This window comes from Gallinula chloropus, assembly GCF_964237585.1.
Source record: "Gallinula chloropus genome assembly, chromosome: 2".
Classification (NCBI taxonomy): Eukaryota; Metazoa; Chordata; class Aves; order Gruiformes; family Rallidae; genus Gallinula; species Gallinula chloropus.
This window is the reverse complement of record NC_140086.1, coordinates 146,723,911-146,739,626: the sequence shown is the minus strand read 5'-3', so window position 1 is coordinate 146,739,626 and position 15,716 is coordinate 146,723,911. Positions and strand designations below refer to the sequence as shown.

At 41.3% G+C, this 15,716-nt stretch overlaps 2 protein-coding genes across 3 annotated transcripts in view; one reads left to right on the top strand and one right to left on the bottom strand.

The window, feature by feature from the left end:
* WAC (WW domain containing adaptor with coiled-coil) overlaps positions 1-12,955 on the bottom strand; it is a 58,474-nt gene extending 45,519 nt beyond the window's left edge. Inside the window, exons 1-3 of the mRNA XM_084260842.1 lie at positions 12,564-12,955; positions 12,390-12,426; positions 10,797-10,995 (exon numbers count right to left, since the gene is read on the bottom strand). Coding sequence (XP_084116968.1) covers positions 10,797-10,995; positions 12,390-12,426; positions 12,564-12,604 — 277 coding nt within the window. The 5' untranslated portion in view covers positions 12,605-12,955. The remainder of the gene's footprint in view (positions 1-10,796; positions 10,996-12,389; positions 12,427-12,563) is intronic.
* A 399-nt stretch (positions 12,956-13,354) lies between these two features.
* Positions 13,355-15,091, top strand: LOC311205538 (microtubule nucleation factor SSNA1-like). Of its 2 annotated transcripts, none has more exons than XM_084279991.1 (2): positions 13,355-13,532; positions 14,500-15,091. In XM_084279991.1, exon 2 carries the CDS (start codon positions 14,569-14,571, stop codon positions 14,911-14,913), a length of 345 nt encoding a protein of 114 aa, XP_084136117.1. In that variant the 5' UTR covers positions 13,355-13,532; positions 14,500-14,568; the 3' UTR covers positions 14,914-15,091. The 2 variants fall into 2 exon arrangements, with proteins under 2 accessions (XP_084136117.1, XP_084136118.1); XM_084279992.1 differs by having other exon boundaries at positions 13,356-13,528.
* The last annotated feature ends 625 nt before the right edge of the window (positions 15,092-15,716 follow it).

Here is a 15,716-nt window from a genome sequence, read left to right as displayed (position 1 = left end):
TCCTCTTAATTTATCAAAGTCATCCACCATTGTTCCCTTTTTAGGGCTCACTAAGTGGGAATTTCTATTCTATAACCTGAGCTCTATGAACGTGTAAACAGAGATGTGCCTCCAAGCTCTCTTCTTCCACATACAGCATTTGGGGTTTTAATCACCTGCCCATGAGCCATTTTTGTTTAAATTTTGAGTAGCTATGTCAACTCTCCAAAAGTAAAAAAACTGTAAAAGGGATTTTATGTCACAAAAGGAACCGACCCACCTACTCACCATAAAAACCCCAATGAAATTTCCCCCCAAGAAACAAACAAAAAACCCCAAAGCACCAATACTCCACACTGATTTTATAGTAGGTATTTCCTGATCCACAAATTTGTATGCCTTCAACCACCACTTCCTAAAACCAGAGAAAGCATGAACTGATCAAACCCATGCAGCTAACATTTTCTAACCAAGTATATAAACATTTGAAATGACACAATGTTTCATAACATACAGCCTTTTTAAACAAACATCACAATTTAAAAACAGGAAAATGTAATTTTATGAAATTCTTTAAAATTTCTTTACATTTTCTCTCCAGTAAGAAGTTGTACTACTTCAACCATGATCAGGTTGTATATTATCACTATTCAACACGTTAGTAAAATTACTGCAAAAAGGATCTGTGACTGATTTCCATTCAATATTGGCATATTTAAGATTTAAATAAAACTGGTTTAATCTTTAAATAAGCTGAAGCAACCTGGTTTATCCTGCCTCTCATCTCATCCTGTAGCCATCTTAGTCTCTAAGCCGAGATCTGTTTCTCACATTCACAGCCAAAGCTGAAGCTAAGGACAGGAATCAGAAAAACGGATAGCAAGGAACCAGATGTCACCGTCAAGCCCTCATCCTATGTCCAATTAGCCTCTCTGCTTCCTTAATGGCCATGATGAATTACAGGAGAATATCCAGTTAGGTCAGGAGACTTCATAGGGAGTCAAGAAGGAGAAAAAAAAAAAAAAAAAAAAAGTGTTTCCTTCGGTTAATTCATTGTGTATCTTGACTTGATTATCTTCTGTATTTGAAAGCTGCCTTGGAAGTCTGTTGACTATTTAAAGGGAAGCTTTATTTAATGCTGCAAGTTCTTTCTGCCTACAACACATCTTTTCAAGAAGTTATGCAAAACACAATACTAATTTCTGGTGAGTAAAATCTTCTGTATCAGAATTCAGAAGAAAATAGATGCCAAATCTGTTTTAATACTCAGTACACTTACACTAAATCCTTAACTACAGTAAATACAATGTAGAAATGGAAACAGAATTTAATAAATCTAAATGAGCTTTTAAATGTAACCTATACTTTTGGGATCTACACACAGTAAGTTTAAGGAGCTCAGCATTTCTCTATCCCAAAGAGAAATCTTTATCTACAGGAATCATCAATTACTCTCCAATTTTCATCTTAACAAATTTAATCTTGAAAACAAATGTGTTCTGGGAGGTGGTGAGGAAGGAAGGGAAAGGCCTTATAAATCACTTTAAATAGCAGAGACAAGCACGTTAACCTTTTTGTAACAAGCTTTCTGTCAAAGAAAACAAGAACTTCACAAATAAATTTGTGCTCTGTTTTATGCAAATTCTGCAAATCTAAACCAGCAAAGCAGTTTGAGGATACTCAAGATATTGTCCAACTAGATGATACTATGCAGTTAGTGCCAACAAACTAAAATCCAATCTGGTGAACATATGCATCAGTGAAAACCATCAAAAATCTGCATTAAAGTGGAAGCGTGCTATCACCTTTTAAGAAGTGCTATTTACTAAGTCTGGTATAAATTATACTGAGCAGTAGATAAACTCTGAACAATTTAGACAGTAAGAGATTTCAGAGATCAGATCATGTAGATTATATTAAATCCTGAAAAGTTTTTAGGATAACCACTCCTAAAACCAACCAAACAAAAAGAAGCATGCACAAAACTTAAAACCTTACCAGTGCAGTAAGCACCTGCAAATACCGAATTCTGCTGCCAGTGAATGTATCACAGCTCTTCTTGACATCACAGCAGCACTTGAAACAATATCTCAGCAACAGAAAATCCTACAATGCCCTATGAAACACATTCACAGGTTCATAATCCTCACATGACAAGAGCCAAGACCAACTCCTTGGGGAAAAAAAATAAATACCACTGGAACACTACTTACAAAATTAATTCACAATTTTTAATCCCTTTCAATTTGAAGTCCCCTAATGTACGTTTAAACTAGAAATATTCACATGGCTCTTATCTATCAGTGACAACTAGTTCAACTTTCTGCACCAAGCAAACCTTAGAAAATTGTCTTTAAATCATCTAGTTTCAAAACTTCCACACCTGCAAAAATCATCATCATAAGGTACTCCAATCGTTACTAACAACCTTAAAAAATGTGTGCCAACTTTCTACTTACTGAATATTTAGGTTAAGCTAACTGAATCTTGCACCTTTGTTTGCTACACACAAGAACTCATATGTATGCCATTTCTTTTTCCTGTCATTATTAATCAAATAAACACTTAATGTTTTCTTTGTAACTATACCAAGAGCTCAAGTCTCTCCTTCTTATGCATAAGTTTCAATTGCAGTCATTTTCTTGCCTCTTCTCTGGAAATCTCCAGTTTTGCATACTTTCTGAACTGTGAGAAAAACAGAGACCTAAAAACAGAGACCATGTTCCAGCAGCTGTCACATTAGCATTAAGAGGTAATCTCTCTAGTCCTACTTGATATTTGTCTGATTGTGGATCTTTCCTGGCTAACACTGCACTCAATATTTATGCTCTTAATTGTGTATGAGTTTCATGCCCGTTTTAAGAGTTACTGCTCTGCACAGTATCTACTTTCTGTAAAGCCTTGCTGCCTTCCTGTAATCGCCTTCCTGTAATCATCTTCCTGTAACTTTTGACACAGTGAACCACTTTTACATGTTCCTGTAGACTAAGTGGCATTTTTGCTTTTGCATAACTTGACTAGTTCTGTACTAGTCAACAGTTTTTATTATTTGCCATTCAGTCTCAAATTACTCAATGTGTAAATGACACTATGATTTCTTCCTTGTAGATGAAGTTTATTATTTAGGTCCAGAGCAAATCTATGCACGTGTAAAAACAAATTATCTCATGTGATGATCACAAGTTTTAATGTTTTTGGGATGTATGAGTTATTCATTTCTGATCTACAAAACATACAGTGTAAAAAATGTTTTCTTAGTTAAAAACCTAAAAATATTTTACTCAATGGCTAGGAATCACCAATTTCATGTCTACCAAAGATAGCAGGTCAGAGAAGTTAGTGGACACGTATCCTTTGCAACTCTTCTCATTACAGTAGTCACAGTAAGGAACAACATGATTATCCCAAAGTAATATGGGGCCTAATCAACAAAGGTCTGTAGGACTCGTTTTATATTCCTCTCAAACAGAATATAACATTCCTGTATGCATGGAAATAAAAGTCAAGGCTGCAAAAGCTTGCCAGGCATTCCTAACCCATCTGATAAAAAGAATGACTAGGTGGTGTCCCCTGTCAATTGTCTGTGCAAAAATGTATCTCCTTTTCAAGAAATTTGGAAGACATACTTTCCAGCTGCACATTAATCACAGAACCATAAAATGGTTAGGGCTGGAAGATCACCAAGTTCCAACCCCCCCATGCCATGGGTAGGGACACCGCTCACTAGACCAGGTTGCTCAAGGCCCCATCCAGCCTGGCCTTGAACACCTCCAGGGAGGTGGCATCCACCACTTCCCTGGCAACCTGTTCCAGTGCCTCACCACCCTCATAGTGAAGAATGTATTCCTAATATTCAATCTAAATCTACCCCCTTCAAATTTAAAACCATTCTCCCTCATCCTACATGCCCTTCTAAAAAGTCCCTTCCCAGCTGTCTTGCACTCTCCCCTTCAGGTCTACTTCTAGTCATCAGGCAAGTACAACTTGTGCCATAAAACATGCATCTTGCTTCACAAGCCTGAAAAATAGAGAAAAATATTAAATACTGCCCAACAGGAAAAGGAGGGATATAAATTTAGATATAGGACAATTCATGGCTATTTCAATGTGACAAAGGCTTTGGCATTTTGGGGTTGTTTTTTGTTGTTGTTGAAGGTCTGGAAAAAGAACCGTTCTGCAGCAGAAAAACAGGTGAATATCACATTCAAGAGGTGCCTTTGAATAATTTAGAAAGTGTTAAAAATTTACAAAATCAGCAATTTATTTTAGAAGCTTACACTTCAGAAATTGATGCAATTCCAATAATAATAATGTCAAGAAATAAAAATTCTAGCCTATGGTATAATTCTGTCCATACAACTGCAGGCAGAAAGCTGATTTCAAAACAGGAATAAAATATTCAGCAAAAGTTTGGTAAGCTAGAATGGCTTTGGTTAGTATTTTTTTAATAAGCAAAGTACCAAACACGGGTTCAAGTAAAAATTTAGAGATGAATTCCCTGAATGATTAGGCTAGCTTTTCAAATGGAGCACTTTTGTAAAAAAGCAAACCTGCACAAAATGTTTATACAAGGCCAGAACTAAACAGCATGTTTTTACTACTAGCAAAACGTTACTGGGATAAAGGAGCAGCTAGTGATCTTAGATTTTTTTCTCTAGGGCAGTTTTATTGTTAAAAGCTGGGAAGTCTGTTAAAGGTCCTCTAGAAAGTAAACAGAATTTTCTAATACTGAAGTTACAGCAGGGAACACCTGCAGCCAAATACAACAAAGTTTGTTGATGCTTTCATAACTCAAGAGAAGACATTAAGAGGATAACAATATAAAGAAATGCTTCTCTCTTTTCAAGCATTGCTTTTCAGTCCAGAAAGGATACATTTCTACACTACAAAAAATTACTGACAAAGCACAAGCCTATAAGCATCAGTGCTGAGAACTGCCTTTCATTGCCAATATAATTTTTTTCCTTACTGAAGAACTATATAAGGAAAAATTTCTCAGTGCATTGAGAGGTTTTCCTCTGGAAATGCCTATGAAACTGTATAAAAGCCTGACTTCATAAAAAGATACAGTTAACACTGCAAGTCGGGTGCCATTAAATTACTATTTTCCACAACAAAATTATTACAGCATCATCTCCTCTCCCAGCCAAAAGAGAGGTAAAGCTTTCTCTTCCAAATTCTGCAGAGTTTTAATACTTGATTTACTCAATACTTTATATAGAACAGGTAGGAAAAGCAGGAAAAACATATTTAAACTGTCAATAAACAATTATATAACTTCTTAAAAGTAGCTATGTCTCAAACAGTGGTTAAGGAACTACAGTTAATCAGGGGTCATTAGAGAATACAGAGTAATCCTAGTTTAAAATGCTCTCTTTACTATGCCCTAGCAGGCAGCACATCAGAAACTAAGGAGTTTTCACTGCTTCAGAAAAACAACCAAAAAGTACAAACTTAATAGGCTGCATACTCAATTCCTGCAAAGTCAGAGGCTTATGTTAAGAAAGCATGATGCCACGTAAAAATAACTCCCTTATGATTCCCTTATGTACCAAAGATAAGCAGATTTGATACATTTTGTATATAGCTAGGATTTTCCTTTTTCTGAATCATAATATAAGCATACATACAAAAGCTTCCCAGGTCTAGTTATTAGGCTGACTTGAACATATTATACTTACAATTCAAAAATTGAGTCTGTGAATGCTTAAAATACTTGAAGATATCTATTTCCTAAACCAGATCAACTGAAAGGGGAACCTTCAGTGCACCTATTTACAGGACTGTACTTTATATACTAGCAAACAGAAGAAAGTAATAAGTTAGGGAAATTGGAAGTTCCCAATGTCAAAGTCCTAACAGCAATGCATTTTGGGAAGTGGCTGCAGCAATGGGGTACAAACAACATTCCTTATTGCCATTTCCCACAGCTTCCAATTTGGACAAAGTCCTCCATTATACCTCTTTAATCTCACAACCTACACCACATACTTGAATTTCATGGAAAGAAACAAAGCATTTAATATCATATTAATATCACAATTCTTTCCTAATATCAGTAAGATAAAATTAGGGATCTGTATCTTCCATCTTGTCATGTTTAAAAGCAAGCTTTGCTTTTCAAAAGAAGTTGCAGTTTGAACATCAATTCTCTTAATCTTAAAATCTAAAAGTGACATGAGTTATAACCTTTACTGTGATTCTATGATCACATACTTTCCAATTTCTTTTCTATTAAAAATCCTCACGGAGTAACAAAAAAAAAATTAAAAGAATGGTTATACAACTGAACAAGCAAAAACTCACTTCAGATACATCACCAAATACACTGTGTAAAGTTACTTCATACCTAAAACTTCTAAAGCAAACAATTAACTCCTCCCTCAACTGAAGGTACTAATACTAGTGAGGCTTGAAAGAAAGCTTTTATCAAAATTAGAAGACCACAGAAATCTAGGGTTTGGGTTTTTTTTTTCCTCTCCAGAGAAAAGCTTCTAAGAGGTGAATGGTCCTGGATTGTATTTATCTTCCCCTCTCCCAGCTTTGACCATAGTTACAGTGAGGAAACTGTTCCCATATTAATGAGTAATTACTTTAGCATTACCAGCAGTTAATACCAAATAGATCGAATCTTTTCCAGTTTCTTCCTCAACCCTTTGATATGCTTCATGACTCTCTGACTTCCCTCTTTCCACCTACCCTGCAATTTCCTCTTTCCAAGGCACATGACCCAGGCAGCTTCCACCCTCTTGCACCTGCCCTAACACCCCATGTATTTCTGACTGCTGGTCAACGATCACACTAATTTTATCAGCAGTTAGCCTCTTGTCCTCCTCTGCTGCGAGGGTTAGCAAGACAGGAAAGAAAAGCTACTGCTCTGTTTCCGGCTGTTCGCTCTCCCTTTGCTGCGAGGGCTCTGAACTCCTCCAGGACCCACTGGAAACAAAGCAAGCCAACACTTCACAACAGTAACTCCCACCACTACTTCAATAAAACTAGCAAGTAATAACTTAAAATACTTCATTCAGTCTCTAACAGCAGTAGAATTTTTAATTTTGGACCTGTGTTACAGTCACTAACAGTAAATTAAAGATCTCTGTAAGACCACAGCCATGAAAGAAGCCACATTTACAGAGGCTTAACAAATCCAGCTAAACACTCAGTGTCTTCACAGTAAGAAACAGCTGAGTACACATGGCTTTACTGAACTTTTTTTTTTGCACAAAGTTGCACCATGTATCTTAATCATTCTGGTCCATACATTCAAGTATGGAAATCTCCTTTTCCCTGTCTTACCAAGAGTTTAATCTTACAATTTTTACTTCTAAATAATATATACATCTCCCTTGCAGCATTCCCAGAGCTACCCTACTCATCTGACCTCTTTGTTTTCTTTCCTGTACAACAATATCACCTCTTTTATGCATTCAAAAAGACCTACAAGGATCATCTACCCTGTCTGTCCACCCTCAAGCATGAGAGCCCTCAAATCTTTGTACTTCTCTTTTTTTCTTTAATGGAAACACTTTTCCACATCCACAAGGCCCTTGGTAGTTCTATTTCCTGTAAACAATGCTAGCCTTTAAGTCCTTATTGGTTGCTGTTAAAGAACTTCACACTTGAGTTGGTCTCATAAGATCCCCTAATCTCTTCAAACTCCACTCTGACCTATACCAGCTGACCTATAAATAAGAGATGCACTGAGGGGGGTAGCTGTTCATTATGTTTTAAACACTTGTATACAGAAACAACGTCCCCACCCACAAGGACCTAAAGGCAAGAACAATGTAACTGCAGTTTGTTGATATTCTGGATGTACAAGTACTCTTTGAAAACCAGGGATGTAACAAAAACTTGCAAGTACTCTACTCTGGTTAGTCCAAGGTAAACTTGGAAGTCTCCCTCCAGAAAGAGGATCGCCTCTCTACATAGTCTCTTTCCACAGAAACCATGCAGTAAGTCACTTTGAAAAATGCTTTGTTAGCACTGCAGCAGTATGGAGGGCTTACCTATAAAACATGTTTTAAAACTTTAAATGAAAGTAATTGAATTTCTTACCATGGATTGCAGTTCTACAAACACAAAAGATTCTGCCATGAGTATTACAAAAATAAGCTGGAACAACAAATACCTTTATAAAAGTACTAAAGGTATTCACAGAGGGAGGTTCTACCATTTCTGAGTTATTAATTTTCAATCAATTTAATTATAGCTTTTACACTTTATACATGAACACTTAAACCTTTAAATGACATTTAGCCAGATGCCTTTACCACAAAAAAGTGAACCAGTCATGACTAAATGGGTTCCAAGTACCAGCAAGCTAAACCAGTAAATCTTCCTGTTTCACTTCAGAGCAAAAAATCACTAAGATACACAGCAGCAACTTTTAAAACACTGACTTGAAAGGGAGAGATTAGGTTAATTCGGCTTTATGTTCAGTAGTAATACTCCAGATTTTTGTTCTGCTTTGTTTGCTAAGGGATGAGAGAAAGAGAGATTATTTGTTTGGGACTTTAATGCAGTTTGGAAAAATAAATACTGGATATTTTTTAATGAGGTTTATTAAGTTCAGCTAGATTATAAGAGGGCAGTAACACCTTTGTAGTACTTCCAAATAAAACACCACTGATTTTAAAATAATGAAATGCACAGAAATTACACAAAAAACCCCCATCACCAAATGTCATTTGTAAAAAGAAAACAAGTCAAGAAAACTACAGTTGCATCAACACCAACTAATACTCTTCAACCATATTAAGACTTCAATGAATATTTTCAGCAATTTTTTTTTCCACTGTATGTCTGTAATTGCAAAACTAAGGGAATACTGCATCAGTAACAGTACTTTAGAGTAATTCAACAGACAAACATGACAAATTATTAATTATGTCTTTTGCATATTAGCAATATGCAAATGTTCATAATACCATGTATTTCACCTATATTCTAACACCTACCTTCAATTCATACCAACAGGAAGATTCAGTAAATCAAAGTCAAAGTTGATACCTTCCTGCTCACGTCTGCTCAGCTTTGCTGTTTGCTACATTCAACACACAGGGTTTAACATAACTTTGGTTGTTTTGAGTATATTTTAAAAAGCCGAAACTGGGGCCAAACTAACCCTACCAACAGAAAAAAGGATCACTTCTTATTTCCATTAAATAGCACAAATATTCATCTTTTAAAATCAGTAGTTACCCTCAGACTGTTGACCACTACCTCCTTCTCCCAGTCTATTAAGCTACAATGTGCAAAGGACCACTTTCAGATCAGAGTAAAGGAAATTTTCCACTGCATTAACAGCTTGGGAAAGGAGAAGGTACAGTGGGACAGTGTTCCTTCCACTTATGAAGTTACAAATAATTCCTTTTCCTTCATCGTTATTGTATACACCCATCCTTCAGGTCATTTCCCCACTACTAAATCCAGATGGACTGAGAACTTCAGAGTGTCTTTCCTATCTTAAAAACAATTGCAACATGTTACCTACACAGAGCTTTGCACATATGTAACTTCACTAAATGTAACTCAAGTGAAGCAGAAAGAATTACCGGTTGTACAAAAACTAGACAGAACTGCTAGAGTATGTAGGACGAGTACCTCTGGACAAGTGAATGGGAAGTAAGAGAGGACACCTCTGTGTCCTGAAAAGCAGCATGGAATAGCAGCCTACTGGGCCTGCACATGCATTTAATTCTGAGATTACTATACTTGAAAGTATGATTGGATATAATGAACATCAGTGTATTCTCAAAAGACGCCCGATTTTATAACCCTTCTCCATAATACTACATTACTAGTGGTCTACAGAGCTTCCATATTAATCTAAAGAAGGAAAAACAAAATAGGAATTGTAAGAACAATCTGGTACCAGAAAGACATTTGTGGTGTAGAACTAGTACTTCCTAAAACGTACTTACAGATACTTCCTTTATTTTACATTCACTATTATAACAAGTAGCAACAGTGCAGCAGTTCAGTATACCTGTATATCACAAGCTAACTTCACAAGGAACAAAAGAAGCACTGATTTAAAGCTCAAAGTTCTACAGTTGAAAACTTCCCTTTATAAAAAGAGACCAAATATTGTACTTACAAACAGGAAACATGCTTCCAAACCCAGTCAGTAACCAGTTTCCTAACCTGCACTGTTACCATTTTTTATTATCCTTTTTCTAGGAATCTCTGATAGAAAAATAATACCATTTAAAAAATACTGGGGACAGTATTTCTCTCTAATACCCTGTAAAAACACAGAAGACAGACTTGACTGTGGACACTCTTCTCTTAATAGAGCTTTTCTTGGCAGCGGCTAAGTCCTACCTTTGATTATCATTTTCTGATTGCTAAGAATTCTACACAGCAGCTAAATACAAAGCTTTTATTTTTATTATTTCTTATGATTTAGTCTAAGAAGCACATAATTACACAGTACTGCACCTAATACACAAAGTTATATATATTAAAAAGTTTCTAAGCTAGCTAATGTTTATTGCTAGTGAAAAATCCAGAACACTATTTCATGTTATCACATGTTGCAGTATGGGTAAAGTGAGAGAGACATAGTAGCTAAAAAAAAAAAGTTTATTTAACTTTTGTGGTTGTAAAAAAAACTACTGTACTTGTAAAAATAAGAAATTAATAGTGCAGTGCCAAAATGATTGCTTCCAATGAAAAACCTGCACTTCGATTTCACTGCAGTCTTCCAAATACATTTAGTGTAACACTCCCATCACCTGAGTGATAACAGCTACATTTTTGTATTTATGAGAAAATAGTAATTGCTTAAATAAAGGTTAAAGATAACTCACCACCATCCCTCTCTCTAACTCTGTGAGTATGCACACTCTTTGCTTTACTGTGCCCTGTGTTGTCACCGTATTTGTTTTCAGGGCTATCTGAGCGTCGCAACATTTTATTTGGTGGTGAAGGATCTGTGGCGTCTCGCATCTTGTCATGACGGTGATCACCACCACCACCGGGGTGACTCTTGGATGAGTACTTAAGAGCCTAGAACAGATCACAAGAGAACAGGCATTCACGTTAGATACAAAGTTACAGAACTGATATAAAAACGTTACTTCTAAACTTTAGATGTCTTTCTAAAACACTTTGAAAAGTTAATTAATTTTCATTTCTTATTTAAACAACCAGATGTAGTCTTTCTGATTTTAATTATTTTCATTAAAGCAACAAGTTCTGTAATTAGACTTCACACCATTTTTTCCCACTGTTACATCCAACATAACACTTGCTGTTAAAAAAAAACTAATTTATCTCTCTTTTTACTGATGGACTACACGTCTTCATGAGTCTTCTGCACCTCTGGGAAAAGTGCAAGCATCCATGCAATAGTAAGACCATAAGCAGAAAGTTACAATGAATCAGTGAAAACTTTGAACATGTAGTCAGCCACTGCTACCTGAAACTTCTCCAATGTTTTTTCACTACTAGCAATTCTGTAGCAGATGTAGTAAAAACCCCTAGAATTCAGGGGTGAGGAGGGCAAAATACGTAATCTGAGAAGTAATTTTTAAGCATTGACCACAAATGACATGCTGTGCCTCACTTGGACCTGCTTGATTTTGCAGTGTGAGCTTCAGTGGCAAATGTTTACATTTACATGAACTGTCACTGACAGCTGCCTTGGACTGTCAAATTACATTTTACAATGGCACAAATACGCATAAATGTACTAAAACAGTTCAATTTGGTGCCATAAGGAGTACAATACCATAATATATACCATTTCCTGGATTCACACCCTGAAAATTCTTTTTTTCAGTAGACACAGCAGAGAAATATAGTATCCACCTTAAAGATAGAGGTTATTGTCAGCAGCTTAAGGATTTGATGGTTTCTGAACATGCCTAGCAGCTGGCAACTGCAGAAATTAAACCTTACTGGCAACCCCAGTTATTCAGGGTCTAAACCCATGCTCTGCTCAGGTTACAGTCCACAGCAGCAGTTTTGGGGAGAAGAAAGAACTTGGGGAGGGGGGTGGGGGAAGAACAAAATGGCTTTTGTTTTTAAAAGGAAAACACTCACCTCCCCCTGGATCTCCACTCCACTGCAAGTGACCCTGGCTCGCTCTCCTGCCCCTCGTACCCTACCCTCCCAGACTCCTAGGCCCAAGCCCTACACGGGTCGCACTAGGCCGCTCCTCTTCGCCCCGGCCCCGCAGGCCTCAGAAGCGCGCCGGCACCCTGCTCCCTTCCCGGGCGGCCGCCGCCGCCTCCCCCTCCGCTCCCCCCGTGTCCGAAACGGCGCCCAGAGGCAGGACCGAGGCGTCTATTGCACCGCGGCCTGCGGCGGCGGCCGAAGCCTCCGCTAGAGTAGCTCCCCCCCCTCCCTTCTCCTCCCCTGCTCCTCCTCCTGGGCCTAGCGGCCGGCGCTTGAGGTACCTGGTAGGGCTGCGAGTCCCCCCTGCGGTCGTGACAGCTAAAGAGAAAGCGAGAGAAAGAGAGAGATGTTAGTGAACAACCGTTACCGGCCGCCGGGGAAGGGGGCCCAAACATGGCGGAGGGGAGGGGGAGACCCCGCGGGGCCAGGGGCCAGAGGAGGAGGAAGGGATTTACCCATCACTGAGTCTCTGCTGTTTCCTCGCATACATTACCATCAATGCCCGGCCTGTGTGTCTGAGTGTGAGGGGACCAGGAGGGGACGGCCGCGGCCGGGCCACAGGCGCCGAGGGGGGAGGAGGGGGAGGCAGCGCTCCGCCTCGCCGCCGACCGGGGGCAGGGAGGGGGGAAGGGAGGGAGGGGGCGGCTCAGGCAGCTCGGCTGGGAGCAGCGCTCACGGGCCCATCTCCTCCGCGCGCAGCGAGAGGGGAGACGCCAGCAACTCGGCCCCGCGCGCGCTGAGACACTCCGGGAGCGCGGACTCCGCCGTCGTCGCCACCGCCGCTCTGCTGCTGCCGCCGCGACCGCCTCCTCCCCCCGCTGCGCCCGCCGCCACCGCCGCCGCCGCTCCTCCAACTACATCCGGGAAACTCGGGCGACGCCGCGCTCGGTTAACGTCGGCTCTTTTCGGCTGTTTCCGACACGCTCCGTCCCCTCTGTCCCCTTTGCTCTCGGGCGACTCTGCCTTCGGGAAACATCGGCTGCCTCCGCCGAGCCCAACGCCCTTCAATCTCTCCCTTCGGCAAACATCGGCTTGTTCCGTAACTCCCCTCCCTCCTTCCTCCTCCCACCGGTCGGCCCGCCTCGCTCTCCTCTCCCGAACGCTACCTGTCTTCGGAAAACATCGGGTTTTTCCGTAGAGATGTTTTCACGCTCTCGTCAGAGCGGCGCCGCGTTCGGAACCGCTCGGGTATTTCCGTGACCCCTCACCCAACAGCTTTGAGGCACTGCCGGTCGGAGCAGCCGTTGGTTGGGCGCGCCCGGCTGATTGGCCAAGGGGAGCCTCCGCCGCCCGAGGGCTGCTCCGCGCCTCGCTGCCCCGCGCGGGCGGGCCGAGCCGAGCCGAGCCGGGCCGAGAAGGAGCTGGGCCGCGGCGGGGCAGGCGGCTTTCTCGCTGGGAGCCGACGGGGCGGGAACGCCAGGCAGGTGGGGGCGATAGGGGGAATTGCGAGAGAAGCGGCGGGGCGAGGGGAGCGACGCCCGGCCGCAAGATAGGAAAGGGAAGGCCTCCTCTTACCTACCCCCGCCTCCCTTTCCGCCCAGGGACTTGATGTATAGGCAGGAGCCATTTTGTGTGCGGCTCGCCTTCTGCGAGGGAGCGCTCGGTGGAGAAGAGGTTGTTAAAATGTCCCTGGGGAGGCGGCGGCGGCCGCACGGGTCGGGCCCAGCCCTGCCGCCGGCGCCGCTTTTTTCCCAACCCGCGGTGGCGGGACTCTGCTCCCGCACCCTGAGGAAATGCCGCCAGGCTGCCACGGGCCCGGCCGCGGAGGGAGCGGGGCGCTGGCGGCGGGACGACCCGGGCGCGGTGAAACTGCTGCGGGGGGGCTGGGGGGTGGCGGGCGCTAGCGGCCGGCCGGCGGGCTCGCCCGCGACTCGGCACACGCGTAAAATTGTCATCCCGGCGGCCGTGAGTAGCCGCCAGCGCCAGATGGGTCTGCCTCAGGTCTCCTCGGGCTCTGTGAAGTGGTGGGTGCCCGGCGCTCGGTTGGCGAGGAGGAGCACCCTCATCGGAGGCTGAGCGGCTGCCGCTGCGGGCGGTGACTGCTGAGCTTTCTCCTGGGACAGGCTCCCTTAGGTATTTCTGACCAAGCCCTCGAAGTCTGAGGTACAAAGCAGCATCCATTCAGAATAACGTTAAGATGTTACGATATATAATAGAAGTCTTTTGATGCCAGAGTTGACCGTTGCTATGAGGGTATCACAGGAGAGACCAACGTTCAGTGAAGGTATAGTAGAGATGCCAGAGTTTGTCTCGCCCCCTCTCTGAAAAGGGAAGAGATGTGTTACAACTCAGAACTAGAGTATAAACCTTAAACAGAACCTCTTTTCCTGGCTAAGTTCTAGCTTCGCATTATTTGTGATAACTCTTAGAGAATTTTTCTGTCTGTTTTAGGGTGCAGAAGGCTCTTGCTAAGAGGGAACTTCAGGGAATAGCGGCAGAGTTCAGGGAGAGGAGTGGAAGATGACTCAGCAGGGAGCTGCTCTTCAGTGTTACAACAATGAGCTAGTGAAATGCATTGAAGACTTGTGTATGCAAAAAGAAGAGCTGAACAAACAGATCCAGCAAGCAGAGGAGGAAAAAAATAAACTCCAGCATGAAATCCAAGTCCTCCGTGAACAACTTGAAGGTGTATGTGAAAACTTGGCCCAGAAGATAGCTTCACGGAATGAGCTCGACAAAATTCTGGCTGAAACTGAAGCTGCTTACATGAAGATTTTGGATAGTTCTAGAACTTTGCTCAGTGTCCTGAAGAAGGAAGTGGGCAGCTTAAAACATACACCAGAACTGAAAACCAATGTAACGTGACAGTCAAATGTTTGGACTCCACAGTGCTCTAATTCCAGTAGGTGAGAACTGGTTGGCCACAGACCCTTACAATGACTGTGTAAGCAGAGAGGCATTTTCTTCCAACCTTTCTGAATGTTTTATTATTTTTAAATACACAAGGAATTAGATGAATAAAGTTGTTGTTTTGTTCTCTAAAAAGAAATGTAATTACTTAAAATAGTATAATTCTGCACGTGGGTAGTTGAGGCGGAAAGGAGGCTGTCAGTTTTGACATGCCCATTTTATTTGTGGTTCAGATGGCTACCAGTGCATTACAGTTTGGCTGAAAACCGGTGGATGCAAGTAGATTTGATACTACTTCTTCACTTTACAGGTTCCGTACTGGTTAAAGACCAAGTAGAATTCTACCAGGTATTTAGCCTCCTCAAGTTCAGAGATCTGTCAGATGCATGTACAAAGGCAACCCCTGTTTACAATCATCTTATTTACCTGGAATAATGGATGGATAACCTGAGAAAACATGATAAATCGAAGGCAAGGCGGCTTAAACTATGAGGTTAAATATAGTTCATGGATCTTCTGAAGCTATACTCAAAAACCTTGTTTAGAAAGGAGGCACACTATAGCAAAACATGGGCTTTGGTGCAATTGCATGCCTCTCATGGGTAGGACACAGCACTGCAGGCAGCTACACTGTGTGTAAGCTCTGACAAACTAATCCACTTATGGATAAGGAAAATACGGCTGTATTTCAGTAGCACCTCGAAGTCCTGGAAAAAATATTGGGGTTTAATCAAAAAAAGATATAAATACAAGGTCAG